The sequence below is a fragment of the Musca autumnalis genome, unplaced genomic scaffold (genome assembly GCF_047663935.1).
Source record: "Musca autumnalis isolate F117 unplaced genomic scaffold, ASM4766393v1 scaffold_3, whole genome shotgun sequence".
NCBI lineage: Eukaryota > Metazoa > Arthropoda > Insecta > Diptera > Muscidae > Musca > Musca autumnalis.
The window spans coordinates 199,471,094-199,486,978 of NW_027411866.1; the positions used below are offsets into that span (position 1 = coordinate 199,471,094).

The 15,885-nt window shown below is 37.4% G+C and overlaps 1 protein-coding gene across 1 annotated transcript in view; it reads left to right on the plus strand.

The window, feature by feature from the left end:
* The window catches only part of r (carbamoyl-phosphate synthetase 2, aspartate transcarbamylase, and dihydroorotase rudimentary), a 64,218-nt gene that overhangs the window by 5,326 nt on the left and 43,007 nt on the right, over window positions 1-15,885 (plus strand). The window contains exons 2-4 of the mRNA XM_073976248.1: window positions 5,979-7,003; window positions 7,066-10,058; window positions 10,122-10,226. Coding sequence (XP_073832349.1) covers window positions 6,022-7,003; window positions 7,066-10,058; window positions 10,122-10,226 — 4,080 coding nt within the window. The 5' untranslated portion in view covers window positions 5,979-6,021. The remainder of the gene's footprint in view (window positions 1-5,978; window positions 7,004-7,065; window positions 10,059-10,121; window positions 10,227-15,885) is intronic.

The window sequence follows — 15,885 nt, forward strand, 5'->3', positions numbered from 1 at the left end:
TTACGTTTTTTGGAAAGAAAAGTTTACCACGCCCCACGAAAACAGGTTACATATTTTATTGAATTCCAGAGGGAGCGGGGTATCTCCCCTATGTCATATTTTTAAAAAACGTTATATTTGCAAAAATTATGCATGTATCGAATTAAAAATTTACGGATTAATCTACAATCTAGGTACTTCTTTAGGGCCTATAGGCCCGACCACGCCTGTTTTTTTAATATGTCATAACTCCAATACTACTGAAGGGATTTCCATAAAATTTGCGACAAAATCTCAATGTTTGCCGTTGTTATGTATATATTATGAATTTCGGAAGAGGTGGGGTACCTTCCCCATGCCTTTCTGTTAAACGCTATATATAAGCCAAATGTATGATTATATCGGTTTCAGCATACATTTTGGTAGGCAATGAAGTTGTGTGCAGCCTAGGTACATATTTGGAGCCAAGATACCGGACCAGGCCTACTTTTTTTTAATATGTTATATCTTGAAAACTGATGACCCCGCCCACTCTTTTCAAAACATTATTTTTCCAAAACTACTGAACCTAATATTCAGAAAATGTTCAGGAATGTCCCGTGGTCCAAAATGCTATATATTTGTAGACGAATTTCGGGGCCTATTATGTATTTTATAATCGCTATATTTGCTAAACTTATGAGTGCATCGGGTTGCAAATTAGTTTTCGAGACAACTGTGGTTGCGCCCCCAATTAAGAAAAACTATATATTTACAAATTTACTTGAATGGTGAGGTTCAACGGTCCATCAGCCATGAAAAGCTAAAACATATAAGTCTCAATAAACGGGAGAATTCGATTTAACCACTTTTTAACCTTTAAAATCGCTTTAGGATAAAGACAGGGACATGGACGATAATAAATCCTAAAAAGCATAAATTGGCGAAAAGATCCGACAAAGTCCGTAAGAGAAAAGAAAGGTTACAGACAAAAAAAAAACCCTCTCGGTTTGACAATAGACCGAGGAAGTGAGGTAGAAAATACCTATTTTTTGAATTTTCAAGCATAAAGTCGATAAAAAGTTGTCATTAAAACTCATTACGACGGGCCGGCAACGCGGACCGGGGTCTGCTAGTTTTTTTAAATATTTTTAAGGACAAGGACGTGTTTTTTTAATGTTTGAAAAAGATAATGAACGTGGATTTTTTTAAACATATTTGAAAAGGACAATGGACGTGGATTTTTTAAACATATTTAAAATATTGAATATTGAAGTATTTGAAAAGGACAATGGTCGCGGATTTTTTAAAAATATTTGAAAATGACAATGGACGTGGATTTAAAAAAAAAAAACAAATAAAAAAGTATCGGTCGGCTTTGCCGACAGAGATATACCCTCAGCCTGTGTGAATTGGAACTTTCATCTACGGACAGATCGAATGTATTTATGGTCTTTTCAGAATTTTGTGTCACTTTTCGGACATTTGAACTTACCGACAAAAATGTGGATTAGGATTAAAGTTCAAAAGTTTTGCGGAGGAGGGAATGGACCGACACACAGTGGTTCCGCCCGTGGACAAAAATTGATGGCGACAAATTTTATTGCGATTGATATAAATATTCTCTAAACATATCAAATTTTTAACATCCAGCCTTATTTTTGTAAATTTACAGCGGTTATACGCCAAGTTAAGTCGAAGAAGTTGTGATTTGTATGTGAGGCCTTGTTTTGTATGTGAGGCCTTAATCAGTAAAATTATATAAAATTGGATAGGTAAATGTGCACTTTTCAAACTGCAACTTATAGGTGATGGCATTGGCAATATTTTTACGAAAAAAAAATCATAATTCGTTTTCTAACTTCATTAAAAATAAATTCGTTATAAATGACTTTTTCTGCTATTTTTAATATAATTGCTATTAAATTATGTTGAGTTTTACTAATGTTGTGAGCATTTGTGAGTCTCGAATTTTTTTTACAATGCAAGGGAAAGTCTCTAGTTTACGATTAAAAAAAGTCCAGCTGCCCCCATCTGCCACCCGCTAAGTTATTCCTCTTATACCACGCCCGTAAAATCGTCAAAATTCCGAAAATCGGTAGGTACGTTTATACGGGGGCTATACCTAAACGTAGTCCGATATTGACCATTTTTAGAATGGAGATATTTGGTTCACTCAGAACTCAAAATGCCAAATTACAGCCAAATCAGCCAAAAAGTTGAGGGTACATTTGTATGGCGGCTATACCTAAACGTGGACCTATATTGAATATTTTTTGCAAGGAGGTAGTTTATTCACTCAGAACTCATAATGCAAAATAACATCCAATAACATCTTTGGCCAATATCGTCAAAATACCACAAATCGGTCGGTACCTTTCTATGGGAGCTATACCCAAATATAGACCTACATCCACTAAAAATGGTTTTCTATCATTTCGGCTTGTTATAAACCTACGTTTAAAATTTGGAAGCGATAGCTCGGTTAGAACTATTTTTGACACTCTTTTCCATACAAGTGGGACCACTGTGCGACATAGTGCATTACGGAAGTCGATCTTATTTTGAGAGTCATATCTTTTCGATAGATATCGCGCCCACTAGTCATTTCAGTGGGTTATCGTACACCTGTTGGACCAGTATGCCAGGAAGCATGGACTTGTCCACCGAAAAAATAATATGGCTGTACATCATCGGTATACATTTCCAAAGGTTCTCCGAACAGACCCTAAACTGCACTTGGACACAAATGTTGAACTGTTGTGGGGGAGGTATCCTAAGGAGAGGACCGATATGGGCCATTTTAGAAGTTAAACTAAGTTTGGACAAAATATGACGAAGGTAAAATTTTGGACCAAATCGGTCTATCAGTTCGAGAGTTATTGTGCTCTCCAACTACTACATATGGTGCCATAGGGGTTGTTTACAACTTTCGGGCTGTTTTCCCAAGAAGTATGGACTTGCCACTGAAAAAACTTTTACCGTTGTAATTGAGACAGCGATTGCAAGTTGCTTCAACAGAAATCAAAGTTAGTCAAGAGCAGGTCTTAAAGTGAACTTATCCGAAATTTTGTGTGGGAGGTACCCGAAGAAATGGGCAAATGTAGTCCATATTTAAATCTGATCCATATCTGGTAGATATATTAGGATGCGTAAAGTATGGACCAAATCGGTCCGTCCCTTCAAGAGTTATCGTGCTCACAATTTTTCCGAACATTTTTGAACTTTTGTGGAGGAGGTACCTGACGGAGTGAACCGATATGGCTTATCTTCGAACTTAAACTTAGTTTGGACGAAATATTATGAAGGCCAAATTTTGGATCGAATCGGCAGATCCGTTCCAGAGTTATCTTGCGCTCCAACCACTACACACCGTGTAATAGAGGTTTTTTGCACCTTTCAGGCTATTTTCTTAGGAAATATGGACTTGCTCCACATGAAACTTGCATCGTCGTATAGAGGGCACTGAATATAAGTTTTTCTAAACAAAATCAAAGCGATTGGAGACCAGTTCCTAAACCGAACTTTTCCGAAATTTTGTATGGGTACCCGAAGGAGTGGCCCTATTGAGACCATATTGAAACCTCATATTTCTCTGGTAGAAAGTTTACGCTGTACAAAGTATGGACAAAATTGGGCTCTCCCTTCAAGAGTTATCCTGCGCACAAACTTTCCGAACATTTCGAACTTTTGTGGGGGAGGTACCGGAAGGAATGGACCGATGTAGCTGATCTTCGAACTTAAACTAAGTTTGGGCAAAATATTACGAAAGCCAAAATTTGAACCGAATCGGTTCATCCGTTCGAGAGTTATCGTGCGCTCCAGCCAGCAGGATAGACAGACGGACGGACATGGCTAGATCGACTCCAAATTGTCTGAAACACATTTCGTTCAAACATACTTGGGGTCTAAAACCATTATTTCGATGAGGGTATAAAAAGGGCAAAAGACGTATTTTTTTTAATTGCGTTAAAAGGACAATGACGTGTTTTTTTTTAAATATTTTTAAGGACAATAGAAGTGGATTTTTTATAAATATCTTTAAGGACAAAGGACTTGTTTTTTAAAATGTTTGAAAAAGATAATGGACGTGGATTTTTTTAACATATTTGAAAAGGACAATGAACGTGGATTTTTTTTAAACATATTTGAAAAGGACAATGGAGGTGAATCTTTTTTTAAATATTTGGAAAGGACAATGGACGTGAATTTTTTAAAACATATTTGAAATATTGAAAAGTATTTGAAAAGGACAATGGACTTAGATTTTTTTAACATATTTAAAATATTGAAAAGTATTTGAAAAGGACATAGTTAGCGGATTTTTTTAAAAAAATATTTGAAAAGGACAATGGACATGTATTTTTTTTAAATATTTGAAAAGGCTATTTTTTAAAATATTTTGAAAGGACAATGCACGCGGATGTTTTTAACATATTTTAAAAGGGCGATGCACGTGGATTTCTTTTAAATATTTCAGAAGGACAGTACAGGTGGATTGTTTTAAAATATTAAAAGGACAATGGACGTGATTCTTTTTAAATATTTTATTATATTTATTAAAAGGCCAATGGACGTGATTTTTTTAAATATTTTGAAAGGACAATGGACGCTGATGTATTTTAAATATTTTAAAAGTACAATGGATATGGATTTTTTTAATATTTGTAAAGGACATTGGACGTGGGTTTTTATATTTCAAAATGACAATGGACGTACATTTTTATATTTTAATATGACATTGTACACCGTTTTTTAATATTTTAAGAGGACAATTGAGTTTTTAAGGAATTTTTAAAAAATATATTAAAAGGACAGTGGGTGTGGATTATTAAAAAAAAAATAAAATGACAATGAATGTAGATTTTTTAAATATTTTCAAAGGACAATGGACACGAATTTTTAAGAGCCAATAGACTTGGATTTTTCTTATAAATATTTTAAAAGGACGTGGGGTTTTTTTAAAAAATATTTTAAAAGGACAATTTACGTGTTTTTTTAATGTTTTAAAAGGGCAATGAACGTGTTTTTTTAAATAGTTTAAAAGGGCAATGGACGTGAGTTTTTTAGATATTTTAATTGGACACTGGTCGTGTTTTTTTTTTTTATTTTAAAAGGACAATAGACATAGATTTTTTTAATATTTTAAAATGACTATGGACGTATATTTTTTTATATTTTAATATGACATTGTTCGTCGTTTTTTCAGTATTTTAAGAGGATAATGGGCTTGGAGCTTTTAAAAAATATTTTAGAAGAACCATGGGTGTGGATTATTAAAAAAAAATATTTTATAAGGACTATGAACATGAAAGTTTTTAATGTATATATTTTTTAATATATATATATATATATATATATATATATATATATATATATATATATATATATATATATATTGATTTGTTCATTTTTTTAATATTTTATATGTATATTTGTGGATTTTGTTGTTAAATGTCTTAAATATTTGGACGTGGATTTTTTTTTAAAAGAAATATTTCGACGAATTTTATTCATATTTTTAATACTTGGACGTATTTCTTAAACTTTTTAAAAAATATTTTAAATATTTGGACATACATTTTTTATACATTTTAACTATTTGGTTTTTTTTAATATTTTTAAAAAGCAATTGACGTGGTTTTTTTTTCAATATATTAAAATCGGACAGTGGTCATGTTTTGTTTTTAAAATTTTAATCGGAATGTGGTCCTGTTTTTTTGAATTTTGAAGGCATTTTTAAAATATTTTAAAATGACTATGGACGTAAATTTTTTATATTTTTTAATATGACATTGTACGTCGTTTTTTTAATATATTAAGGAGACAATGGACCTGGAGTTTAAAAAAAAAATATTAAAGAAGGACAATGGGTGTGGATTATAAAAAAAAATAAATAAAAACAGTACTTTAACAGGACAATGACGTGGATTTCAACATTTTAAAAAAAAAAAATATTTTAACTTTCCGTTTAAAATATTTAACATTTTTAAAAAAATATTTATATTTTTTCCTTACAGTTAAATTCCAAAAATTCCAGTACTCTACCTACCCATCATCGACATGTCATCACCCAACTGCTATTTAGTCCTTGAAGACTCAACAATATTGCCGGGTCAATATTTTGGCGCCAAGGCACCTGTTGATGGTGAAGTCGTCTTCCAGACTGGTATGGTTGGTTATCCTGAGTCTATGACCGATCGTTCATATCGTGCACAGATATTGGTTCTTACCTATCCTTTGATTGGTAATTATGGTGTACCCGATTTCGATGAGAAAGACGAACATGGCTTACCCAAACATTTTGAATGGTTGGAGGGTATTTCCATAGCCGCGTTAGTTGTGGGTGAAGTATGTGAACAACCTTCACATTGGCGTGCTAAAGAAACCCTTTCCAAGTGGATGGAATCTCATGGTGTACCCGGTATTAGTGGCATTGACACTCGCGCCTTGACCAAGAAAATACGTGAAAATGGTTCCATTTTGGGTCGTATTGTCTATGAATATCCGGAAAACATCAAAGAATTACAGTTCGCCGATCCCAATAGCCGTAATTTGGTTGCCGAGTGTTCGGTGACAAATTCGATGGTTTTCAATGAGGCTGGTTCACCGCGTATTTGTGCCATTGATTGTGGTTTGAAACTGAATCAAATTAAATGTTTTGTTGCCCGTGGTGCTCGTGTCGAGTTGGTTCCATGGAATCACGATTTGGATGAGACAACTTTTGATGGTCTCTTCATTTCTAATGGTCCCGGTGATCCAGTTGTGTGCAAAGATACTGTGGCGCAGGTACAGAAAATTCTGAAATCCGGTAAGAAACCCATATTTGGTATTTGCTTGGGTCATCAACTGCTTTCGACGGCCATCGGCTGTAAGACTTATAAAATGAAATATGGTAACAGAGGTCACAATTTGCCTTGCGTTCATCATGGAACTGGACGCTGTTTTATGACTTCCCAAAATCATGGTTTTGCTGTTGACACCGAGACATTGCCCGGGGATTGGGAACCATTGTTTACCAATGCCAATGACAACACTAATGAGGGTAAGTAGGTCATCAAATTGTCTAGAGGAAAACCTTTACTAATTACGAAATTCCACTCATAGGTATAATCCACAAGGACAAACCCTATTTCTCGGTGCAATTCCATCCTGAGCACACTGCAGGTCCTGAAGATTTGGAATTACTGTTCGATGTTTTCTTGGATGCAGTAAAATCTCAAGGAAATTCCACCACCAGTTTGCGACAACAACTAACAGAACGCCTTATGTACACACCCAAACCGGAGTCTCTATTGGAGAAGAGGCCACGCAAAGTTTTGATCCTGGGATCAGGTGGTCTGTCCATTGGCCAAGCTGGTGAATTCGATTATTCCGGATCCCAAGCCATTAAGGCAATGAAAGAAGAGAAAATCCAAACAGTTTTAATTAACCCCAATATTGCCACCGTTCAAACTTCCAAGGGCTTGGCTGATAAATGTTATTTCCTTCCCCTGACCCCAGAATATGTTGAAGATGTCATCAAAGCCGAAAGACCCAATGGAGTTCTCTTGACTTTCGGTGGCCAGACTGCCCTAAATTGTGGCGTAGAATTGGAGAGATCTGGAGTATTTTCCAAATATAATGTCAAGATTTTGGGTACCCCTATCAAATCCATCATTGAAACAGAAGATCGTAAAATCTTTGCGGAGCGTGTAAATGAAATTGGTGAAAAAGTGGCTCCATCAGAGGCCGTCTACTCTGTGCAAGAAGCTTTAGCAGCTGCTAAACGTATTGGTTACCCTGTAATGGCTCGTGCTGCCTTCTCCTTGGGTGGTCTAGGTTCTGGTTTTGCTGACAGCGAAGAAGAATTGGAAACATTGGCCAAACATGCCTTGGCCCATTCCAGCCAATTGATTATTGACAAATCGCTGAAGGGTTGGAAAGAAGTGGAGTATGAAGTGGTGCGGGATGCCTTTGATAATTGCATAACGGTGTGTAATATGGAAAATCTGGATCCCTTGGGTATCCATACGGGAGAAAGTATTGTGGTGGCTCCATCCCAAACCCTTAACAACAAGGAATATAACATGCTGAGGAGTACAGCTTTGAAGGTTATACGGCACTTTGGTGTCGTGGGAGAATGTAACATACAATATGCCCTGAATCCCTACTCAGAGGAGTATTACATTATTGAAGTGAACGCCCGTCTATCACGTAGTTCAGCTTTGGCCAGCAAGGCCACAGGTTATCCATTGGCTTATGTGGCTGCCAAGTTGTCGCTTGGAGTTGCCTTGCCATCCATTAAGAACTCAGTAACAGGGGTAACAACAGCCTGCTTTGAACCCTCTTTGGATTACTGTGTCGTGAAAATACCCCGCTGGGATCTGGCCAAATTCATAAGGGTCAGTAAAAACATTGGCAGTTCCATGAAAAGTGTTGGTGAAGTCATGGCCATTGGACGCAATTTCGAAGAAGCGTTCCAAAAGGCTTTGCGTATGGTGGATAATGCTGTGACAGGCTTTGATCCCTATTTGCAAAAGGTCAACAATGATGAGCTGAAAGAACCAACTGACAAACGTCCTTTTGTCTTGGCTGCTGCCCTGAAAGCCAATTACACTGTGGATGAGTTACATTCCTTGACGAAAATAGATCGCTGGTTCCTCAATAAAATGAAGAATATCATCGAGTTCTACAATGAAATTGAACGATCGGGCAGTTCCCTGAGCACCAGCCAACTCTTACAAGCCAAGCGTATGGGCTTTTCGGATAAACAATTGGCTGAAGCCACCAAAGTCACAGAACTGGCCATAAGGCAACAAAGAAAGGAGGCAGGCATTTTACCTTATGTGAAACAAATTGATACTGTGGCCGGCGAGTGGCCAGCAGCCACCAACTACTTGTATCTCACCTATAATGCCTCTGAATTTGATATTGATTTCCCCGGAGGTTATACCATTGTGGTGGGTTCGGGTGTCTATCGCATTGGTTCCTCTGTGGAATTTGATTGGTGTGCCGTAGGCTGTTTAAGAGAACTGCGCAACTTGGGCAAGTCCACAATTATGATCAACTACAACCCCGAGACTGTGTCCACCGATTACGATATGTGTGATCGTTTGTATTTCGAAGAAATAACCTTTGAAGTTGTTATGGATATCTATGAATTGGAACATTCCGAGGGTATTATACTCTCCATGGGTGGTCAATTGCCCAACAACATTGCCATGGATTTACATCGTCAACAAGCCAAGGTGTTGGGTACCTCTCCCGAGTCCATAGATTCTGCTGAAAATCGTTTCAAATTCTCTCGTATGCTGGATCGTAAAGGTATTTTACAACCCCGCTGGAAGGAGCTGATTAATCATGAAAGTGCCATACAATTTTGTCACGAAGTTGGCTATCCTTGCCTGGTTAGACCCTCATATGTTTTGTCCGGAGCTGCCATGAATGTAGCCTATTCCGATCAAGATCTTATGACCTACTTAACAGCCGCCTCACAAGTTAGCAAAGAACATCCGGTGGTAATTTCTAAATTCTTGCAAGAAGCCAAGGAAATAGATGTTGATGCCGTGGCTGCAGATGGTGAAATTTTATGTATGGCCGTCTCGGAACATGTGGAAAATGCTGGTGTGCACTCTGGGGATGCCACGTTGGTAACACCACCCCAGGATTTAAATGCAGAAACTTTGGAAAATATCAAGCGGATAACCCGTGATGTGGCTGGCCTATTGGATGTCACAGGGCCCTTTAATATGCAAATTATTGCCAAAAACAATGAACTCAAGGTTATTGAATGTAATGTTCGTGTCTCCAGATCTTTCCCGTTTGTATCGAAAACTCTCAATCATGATTTTGTGGCAACTGCCACCCGGGCCATTGTTGGTCTGCCTGTGGAACCTGTCGATGTGTTACATGGTGTTGGCAAAGTTGGTGTCAAGGTACCACAATTCAGTTTTTCACGTTTGGCTGGTGCTGATGTCCAGCTGGGTGTGGAGATGTCTTCAACCGGTGAGGTGGCCTGTTTCGGCGACAATCGTTATGAAGCCTATTTGAAGGGTATGATGTCAACCGGTTTTCAAATTCCCAAAAAGGCTATTTTGTTATCTATTGGAAGTTTTAAGGTAAGTAATGAGTTATTTTGGTATGGGTGGAATATGTTAACCGCTTTTGTATTTTACTTGCAGCACAAAATGGAACTTTTACCCTCAATAAGAGATTTGGCTAAGATGGGTTATAAATTATATGCTTCCATGGGTACCGGAGATTTCTATGTGGAACATGGCGTTAATGTAAGTAGCTACGTTTTTTCAATTCAATTATAAATAACACTCCATAATGGGGCACTAAAATGGTCGAAAATCGTATTCGAAACCTATTCTTAAATAGGTTTGAAAGTTGAATCCAAATTGTGTAGTTTTAAGGTCTGATTCAATTCAGACTTTGTGCAGCCTGTTATTTATTTTGTAAATGAAATAATGGTTTCGGGCCCAAATATGTTTGAACGAAAGCCTTTTTGGGTACCTCCCTCAAAAAGCTTAATATTTTCACTTAAGTACAGTAGAGAAGTTTGAAAGAGGCCAGAATAGTTGTTAGGGAATTTTATTAAGGAGCTCTAAGACCCCGCATAATTGTTGAGGAGACTTACAAATGTCCCGTAGTTGCTGAGGAAATTTATAGGTACGAAATGGTCCGTATAGAGGACCGAATAGTTGTTTAGGAGTTTTATAGAGTTCTGAATAATTCATGAGGAATTTTGTAGAGGCCCTAATAGTTGTTATATAGATTATTGAGGAGACCTATAGAGTCCGAATAACTGATGAGAATTCTTATAAAAGCACGATCAGTTGCTGGTGAGATTTAAAGAAGCCCGAACAATTATTGTGGAGCACTAAAGAGCCCGAATAATTGCTGAGGAGTCTCACATAGGCCTGAGGATTTGCTGAGGAGATTTATACAGGCCGAATAGTTGATAAGGAGCTTATTAGAGGTCCAAGTAGTTCTTGACGAATTGTATAGAGGTCTGAATATTTTCTAAGGAATTTTGTATAGACCCGAATAGTTATTGAGGAGTCCTAAAGAGTCTTAATAATTATTTAGGAGTTGTAGACCTCGAGATGCTGAGTATCTCTATTGAGGCCAAACATTTATTGAAAAACCCTGAGAAGCCCGAATAAGAGTTAAGGAGCGAGTATTTGCTGCGTAAATTTATAGAGGACCGAATAGTTATTGAGTAGCCCGAAAACTGTGGAGGAGTCTTATACAGACCCGAGTAGTTGCTGAGGAAATTCATAGAAATCGAGCTAGTTATTGAGAAGTCGAATAGTTGTTAAGGAGCTTCATAGAGGACCCAATAGTTGTTTAGGAGTTTTATAGAGTTCCGATTAGTTCTTGAGGAGCTTTATAGAAGCCCGAATAGTTGTTAATGAATTTTGTAGAGGATCGAATAGTTATTGAGGTGCCCTAAAGATATTGAATATTTGTTGAGGAGTCTTGTAGATGCACGAGTACTTGCCTAGGAGATTTTTAGAGGCCCGAAAAGTTATTGAGGAGTCTTATAGAAGGCCGAGTAGTTGCTGGGGAGATTTATAGAACCCAAATAGTTGTAAACAGTTTTATAGAAGCCTTATAGTTATTTAGGAGATTTTCAGCGTTCCGAATAGTTCTTGAGGAGTTATATATGGACCCGAAAAGTTGTTAAAGAATTTTGTAGAGGCCCGAAAGAACCATATGAGGAGCCATAAAGAACCCAAATAATTGTTTAGAAGTCTTATAGAGGGCAGATCAGTTGCTGAGAAGATTTGAGGAGTCTCACATAGGCCTGAGTATTTATAGAGGCCGAATAATTGTTTAGCAGTCTTGTAGACTTCGAGTTTCTGTGGATGTCTATAGAAGCCCGAATATTTATTGAGGAGCCCGATTAAGTGTTAAGGAGCGTTATAGAGGCCCGAGTATTTGCTGAGAAAATTTATGGAGGCCCCAATAGTTATTGAGGAGCCCGAATACTGTGGAGCAGTCTTATAGAGGGCTGAGGAGATTCATAGAAATCGATCTAGTTCTTGAGGAGTCGTATAGAGCCCGAATAGCTGTTAAGGAGCTTTATAGAGGTCCGAATATTTCTTAACGACTTTTATAGAGGTCTGGACAGTTTCTAAGGAATTTTGTATAGGTCAGAATTGTTATTGAGGAGTCCTAAAGAGTCCGAATAATTGTTTAGAAGTCTTGTAGACCTCGAAATGCTGAGGGTCTCTATAGAGTCCCGATCATTTATTGTAGAGCGCTAAAGAGCCCGCATAAGTGTTAAGGAGCGTTACAGAGGCCCGAGTATTTGCTGCGTAAATTTATAGAGGACCGAATAGTTATTGAGGGACCCGAATACTGTGGAACAGTCTTATAGAGGGCCGAGTAATTGCTGAGGAGATTCATAGAAATCGAGCTAGTTATTGAGGAGTCGTATAGAGCCCGAATAATTGTTAAGGAGCTTTATAGAGGTCCGAATAGTTGTTTAGGAGTTTTAAAGAGTTCCGATTAGTTCTTTACGAGTTTTATTGAGGCCCAAATAGAATAGAGATTTATAGAGGCCGAATAATTGATAAGGAGCTTAACAGGGTCCGAATAGTTATTGACGAATTTTATAGAAGTCTGAATAGTTTCTAACGAATTTTGTATAGGTGCGAATAGTTATTGAGGAGTCCTAAATCAGTCCGAATAATTGTTTAGGAATCTTGTAGACTTCGAGTTTCTGAGGATGTCTACAGAAGCCCGAATATTTATTGAGGAGCCCTAAAGAGCCCGAATAAGTGTTAAGGAGCGTTATAGAGGCCCGAGTATTTGCTGAAAAAATTTATAGAGGCCCAAATAGTTATTGAGGAGGAGTATTATAGAATCCCGAGTAGTTGCTGAGGAGATTCATAGAAATCGAGCTAGTTATTGAGGAGTCGTATAGAGCCCGAATAGTTGTTAAGGAGCTTTATAGAGGTCCGAATAGTTGTTTAGGAGTTTTATAGAGTTCGATTACTTCTTTAGGAGTTTCATAGAGGCCCAAATAGTTGTTAAGGAATTTTGTAGAGGACCGAATAGTTATTGAGGAGCCCTAAAGAACTTGAATATTTGTTGGGGAGTCTTGTAGAGGCCCGAGGAATGGTTATTGAGGAGCCACAAAGAACCCAAATAATTGCTTAGGAGTTTATGGAGGGCTGATCAGCTGCTGAGAAGATTTAAAGAAGCCCGAGTAGCACTTAGTATTTGCTGAGGAGATTCATTGAGATCGAGCTAGTTATTGAGGAGCCGTATAGAACACGAATCGTTATTAAGGATATGTATAGAGGTCCGAATAATTATTTAGGGATTTTATAGGAATCCGATTAGTTCTTGAAGAGTTTTATAGAGGCCTGAATAGTTGTTAAGGAATTTTGTAGATGCCCGAATAGTTATTGAGACACTAAAGAGCCCGAATAATTGTAGAGTAATACTGTAGAGGCTCGAGTAGTTCCTGAGGATATATATAGAGATCGAAATACTTATTGAGGAGACGTATAGATCCCGTATTAACAACTGTTAAGGAGCTTTATAGATGTGCAAATAATTATTTAGGAGTTTTATAGAGTTCCGATTAGTTCGTGAGGAGTTTTATAGAGTTCCGATTAGTTCTTGAGGAGTTTTATAGAGGCCCAAATAGTTGTTAATGAATTTTGTAGAGGCCCGAATAATTTTAGGAGTTACGAATTTTATAAAGGTCCAAATAGTTCTCGAGAAGTTTTAAAGAGGCCCGAATAGTTGTTAAGGAATATTCTAGATGCACTAATAGTTACTGAGGAGCCCTAAAGAAGCCGAATTTAGGTGTCTCAAAGAAGCCCGATCAGATGCTGAGCAGATTTACAGAAACACGAGGAGCACTAAAAATCCCGAATAATTTTTAAGGAGTCTTACAGAGGGCCGAGTATTTGGTGAGGAGATTTATAAAGATCGAAATAGTTATTGAGGAGCCCTAAAGAGCCCGAATAGTTGTTGAGGACATTTATAGAGGTCCGAATAATTGTTTAGGAATTTTATAGAGTTCCGAATAGTTCTTGAGGAATTTTATAGTATCCCGAATATTTCTTAAGGCCCGATTAGACATTGAAAAGTCCTATAGAGCCCGAATAGTTGCTGATGTGATATATGGAGACCGAAATAGTTCTTGGGGAGTCGAATAGAACCCGAGGAGATTTATAGAGGTCCGAATATTTGTTTTGGAGTTTTATAGACTTTCGAATAGTTATTGAGGAGTTGTATAGAGAACGGAAAATATTTAATGATGTTCGATATAGTTTTTAAGAGCTTTATAGACGTCTGAATAATTGTTGATGATTCTTATAGAGGCCTGAGTAGCTGTTGAGGAGATGTGTAGATATGGGAATAGTTATTGAGGAGCCTTATAGATCCCGAATAGTTGTTAAGTAGCTTTAGAAAAGTTCTTTAGGGGTCCGAAAAGTTCTTAAGGAGGTCGTTTAGAGTCCTGCATAGTTGTTAAGAGCTTTATGGACGTCTGAATAGTTGTTGAGAAGCCCAATAGAGGGCCGAGTAGTTATTGAGGAGATTTGTAGAGGTCCGAATAGTTGTTGAGGCGCCCTATTGTGGGTCGAGTAATTGTTATGGAGATTTATAGAGCTGCGAATAGTTTTATAGAGGCCCGAATAGTTTTTAAGAGCTTTATAGACGTCTGAGTAATTGTTTAGGGGTTTTATAGAGTTCCGCGTAGTTCTTTAGTAGTTTTTTTAGAGTCCCGAATAGTTGTGAGTTTTGTAGATGTAAAGGAGTTTAATAGAGGTCTGAATAGTTCTTAAAGCAACCTATGTAGGACCGAATAGTTGTTGAATCGTTTTATTGAGGCCTGTAGTGGGATTCTGTAACTCATTTTTGCTGTTATCGATAATTGTCGGTAAAATTAAAATGCTTATAATTTCGATAATTAACGAAAATTTTCGGTACGTTAACGATGAATAAAAAGTAGTCGCTAGACTCTACCGACACAAACAGTGATGCCAACTTTTCTTTATGTTTTTAGTCATAATTTTACGATTTAATTTTACCGATTGTTGTCGGTAACAGCAAAAATGAGTTACAGAATCCCACTACTGGTTAATTATTAAGGAGGCCAATAGAACTCGATTCATATTAGCTCAAAACTTCTTTATTTATCGATTTTAAGAATGGTTTAGAAATTGGTGTACTAGCTTAGTGGATATTACTGAATGTAGTTTTTTTGTGCCCGCGATAGGTTTAAACATTAATAATTGTTCCACAAACATCCCATACGGGACAAGGGAGACTCCTATCATATCAATGAGTGCACCCCGATTCATATCAGCTCAATGATATGGGAACTACAGTTTATCTCCGAGTCCGAACGGCGTGTCTTAAGATACCACTTGTAGAGAAGTTTTACATGGCCGAAATACTCAAGAAATGTCGACAACATTACTGAGCGGTATTTTGCCACCGTTGAAATTTTTTGATGTTTCCTGGCCGGGGAATCGAACCCAAGACCTTATGTGTGTAAGGCGTTTGTGCATACCATTACACCACGGTGGCACCCAAAGGAGACCTATAGTGCCCGAATAATTATTGAAGTGTTTTATAGAGGCCCGAATAGTTATTGAGGAGTCCTATAGAGGCCAAATAATTGTTGAAGAGTTTTATAGAGGTTGTTGAGGATATATACAGAAATCCGAATAGCCCTATTAGACCATGAACAGGTGCTGTGGAGCTTTATAGAGGTCGAAAATAATTGTTGAGGAGCCATTGGAGGGCCCAGTAGCTCTTAAAGAGTTCTATTGAGGCCTTGTTAGTTGTGGTGAAACCCTATAGTAGGCTGAGTAGCTATTGAGGAACCCTGTGAAGACCAGAATAGTTGCTCTATAAAGCCCGAATTGTTTTTGAGGAGCTCTATGAAAGCTTGTATGTATGTTT